Below are 3,021 nucleotides of genomic sequence, written 5' to 3' on the forward strand. Positions count from 1 at the left end.
AGTAGTGCTTATTATTTTGTACAAAACTTCAAAAGCAGTAAACCATTTGATTTCTCAAAAGTGTGACTTAAGCTCACAAGAAACTCCTAATATTTCAGGAATGTGGAAACTAAACTAATGAGCACGTCATATGAAAAGATTAAATACAGTATATGGTGTTTTCAGAGTCAACACAGAATCCACTGGGTGTTTATGGCATCTGACCCACTGAGCCGAGCCTGGTGCTGAAGCCAGATTTGTGAAAGCAACCGGACAGGGTCACAATCCACAGAATATGGGGATTTTTGTGGAACAGCTTACAGATTTTCTGACAACCTTGTCTTTTGATTCAGATGAATGCAACACCCTCATTTGGTCATGAGGAATTTTAATAAAAAACTTGTCACCAAGGCTGTTTCTCATTGGGTACAAGTATGTGTGGGAATGACAGTTTTTAAATTTTGTTGAAAAATGAAATGGTATTAGACACCAAAATCAATGCCAAAATAAGGTTAACTTTGAATGGAAAAATAAGAAAAATGACAAATGCCACATTAAGATGAATAACCTTTAGGCTTTGTTAGCAGATACACTCCTGCCTCCCACACTGGACCCCGATTTAGATTATTCTCAAGTGGGGATGTCTAGGGAGCACAGGACAGCTGGGCGTTCTGTAGATGGCTGCAGGGCCATTGCATTCTTCTGTAGTACCTCACCTACACTTCTTCACTTCAAGTATGTTAGCCTGTTTCAGGGCTTGGGATGGCTGCCCAGATGCACTTAGCTGCTCTCAAGCCATGGCTTTTCTTCCCTGCATCTAAAGTGCCAAATACTGTGCTATATATGGACATGATCAGAATTCTACAGCTTCCCAGGCATCTTCTATTTGTAAATCAATGCACTGTTGGGTAGACTATTGCTCCCACATCCTCTGAGCTGAAAGAATAAAATAGGACCCAGAGACGCCAAGGCTCTCAAATGATCTCAACAATTGCCAGTCAAGGAGGAAGAGGATTTATTTCTCCATCTTCTTCAAGGGCAGACAGTGCAATGGATTTGTAGTCAGTATACCTGGGATTGAATTCATGTGGAGAGAGGGTGAGATTTGGAATCTGGGATGTGAGTCTTGTATGGGCTAATGTTAGCAACTTTCAAAAACCTTCTCACCAATTTTTTTTTTTGCCTTCATTCACGTCCTAGAGAGCTCACCCCACTTCAGGAGCTGTTTCTCCTGGCAGTTTCCATCCTCAACAATTTCAGTATACTCGGGATAATCATGCCCTAAACCCAGAACAGAAAGCGTTTTATGAAGAAAGTGGGTTTCTTGTCATTAAAAATTTGGTCTCTGTTGCTGATATCAAATGCTTTAGGAATGAGTTTGAAAGAATCTGCAGAAATGAGGTGAAACCAGAGAAAATAATGATAATGAGAGATGTGACCATTGGAAAATCAGAATATGTTCCAAGTGAAAACATGATTACAAAGGTCCAGGGTTTTCAAGAAGATGAGGAACTCTTCAGTTACTGCACTCTCCCTGAGATTCTGAAATATGTGGAGTGCTTCACTGGACCCAATATTATGGCCATGCATAAGTGTTGGTAAACAAACCTCCAGATTCTGGCAAGAAGACATCCCGTGACCCTACGCACCAGAATCTGCACTATTTCTGCTTCAGGCCCAGCAATAGTACAGTTTGCGTGTGGACAGCCGTGGAGCACGTCGATCAGAGCAGTGGCTGTCTGACGGTTCTTCCAGGCACACACAAAGGTCCCCTGAAGCCCCATGATTACCCCCAGTGGGAGGGGGGAGTTAACATACTGTACCATGGGATCCAGGATGGGCTCCATGATGAAACCACGGCCCGAGTGCATGTTGTCATGGAGAAGGGAGACACTGTTTTCTTTCATCCTTTGCTCATCCATGGATCTGGTGTGAACAAAACTAAAGGATTCCGGAAGGTAATTTCCTGCTATTTTGCTGATGCCCACTGCCAGTACATCGATGTGAAGGGTACCAGTCAAGAAAACACTGGAAAGGAAATTGTAGAGTTAGCAAATAAAGTGCAAGGAATTAAAGGCATCACCCTGAAGGACATTGGGAGATTTTGAGCACGGCTTGTGAAAGGACAAAGAATCAACCTTTGAAGTAGCCCTTTGCTCTTTGAAAGAAAACCAAGAAGAAACAAGGTGTCTAAGGAAAATGTTTTCTTAATGAGACGTGTAATCTTTTCTATCACTTTTTAATAAAGTCAAAATGCATGTATCAGGTACTTAATTGCATATAGTTGTATTTTGCAATATGGTTGCTTTAATGGATATAAAAACTGTAAAAGTGAAATACTACTGTTTTAAGGAAAACTAATAGGATCACAACTAATAAAGATGATTGATGTGTAAAAAAAAAAAACCTCATCTCTCAGAGCCCTGGTTAACTTCTGAGATATGGGTCTTCTAGTAATATTACTCTAAGAGGACTGTTAGGAGGGTTCCATAGGAGTTGACATATTTAGAAGTGCTCTGTGTCTCGTAAGTTCCATACTAATTGAGCCATTCTTCTTACTAATTGTGGGACCTTGGACAAATCTCTTAGATTTCCTGAGCGTCAGTTTCCTCTTTGTAAAATGGGGAAAGTAACGGCAGGCCTATCCACTCCATAAAGGTATCTGTCTTGCCAATGGGTTTCAGCCCCGGGCAAGTTCCCTATGGATTCAATGTGACCAAAGAAATTGACAGCAAAACATTCTTGGGGTGAAAGTGTTATACCCAAGTTTATTTCCAGGTGGCAGGTCAGTCACTAGAATCCCATTCACTCAGAGCAAGTCTGCATGCAGCAAGCCAGTCTCTGCCTCTGGGCCCCTCTGCACAGTCGTCACACAGCCATCCTCTGGGCCTCTGTCCTCGGTGCTGCCACCACTCCAGCCTCTGCTCTGCTCTTCTGCAGCCTTGCAGCCCTGCCACCATGTTGCATGCTGAGCACTGGGTGGAGCTCTTTTTATAGAGTCAACAGCTATATATTGCCCACAGCTGTGCAGTGAACTAGTCA

At 42.4% G+C, this 3,021-nt stretch overlaps 1 protein-coding gene across 1 annotated transcript; it reads left to right on the forward strand.

Moving 5' to 3' along the window:
- The first annotated feature begins 1,158 nt into the window (after positions 1–1,158).
- On the forward strand, positions 1,159–2,264 carry LOC118916613 (phytanoyl-CoA dioxygenase, peroxisomal-like). Its single transcript, XM_057494405.1, is given in 2 exon segments — positions 1,159–1,567; positions 1,570–2,264. Coding segments are annotated over 2 exon segments (723 nt in total). The 5' UTR covers positions 1,159–1,398; the 3' UTR covers positions 2,124–2,264.
- The last annotated feature ends 757 nt before the right edge of the window (positions 2,265–3,021 follow it).

The sequence above is a fragment of the Manis pentadactyla genome, chromosome 17 (assembly GCF_030020395.1).
Source record: "Manis pentadactyla isolate mManPen7 chromosome 17, mManPen7.hap1, whole genome shotgun sequence".
NCBI lineage: Eukaryota > Metazoa > Chordata > Mammalia > Pholidota > Manidae > Manis > Manis pentadactyla.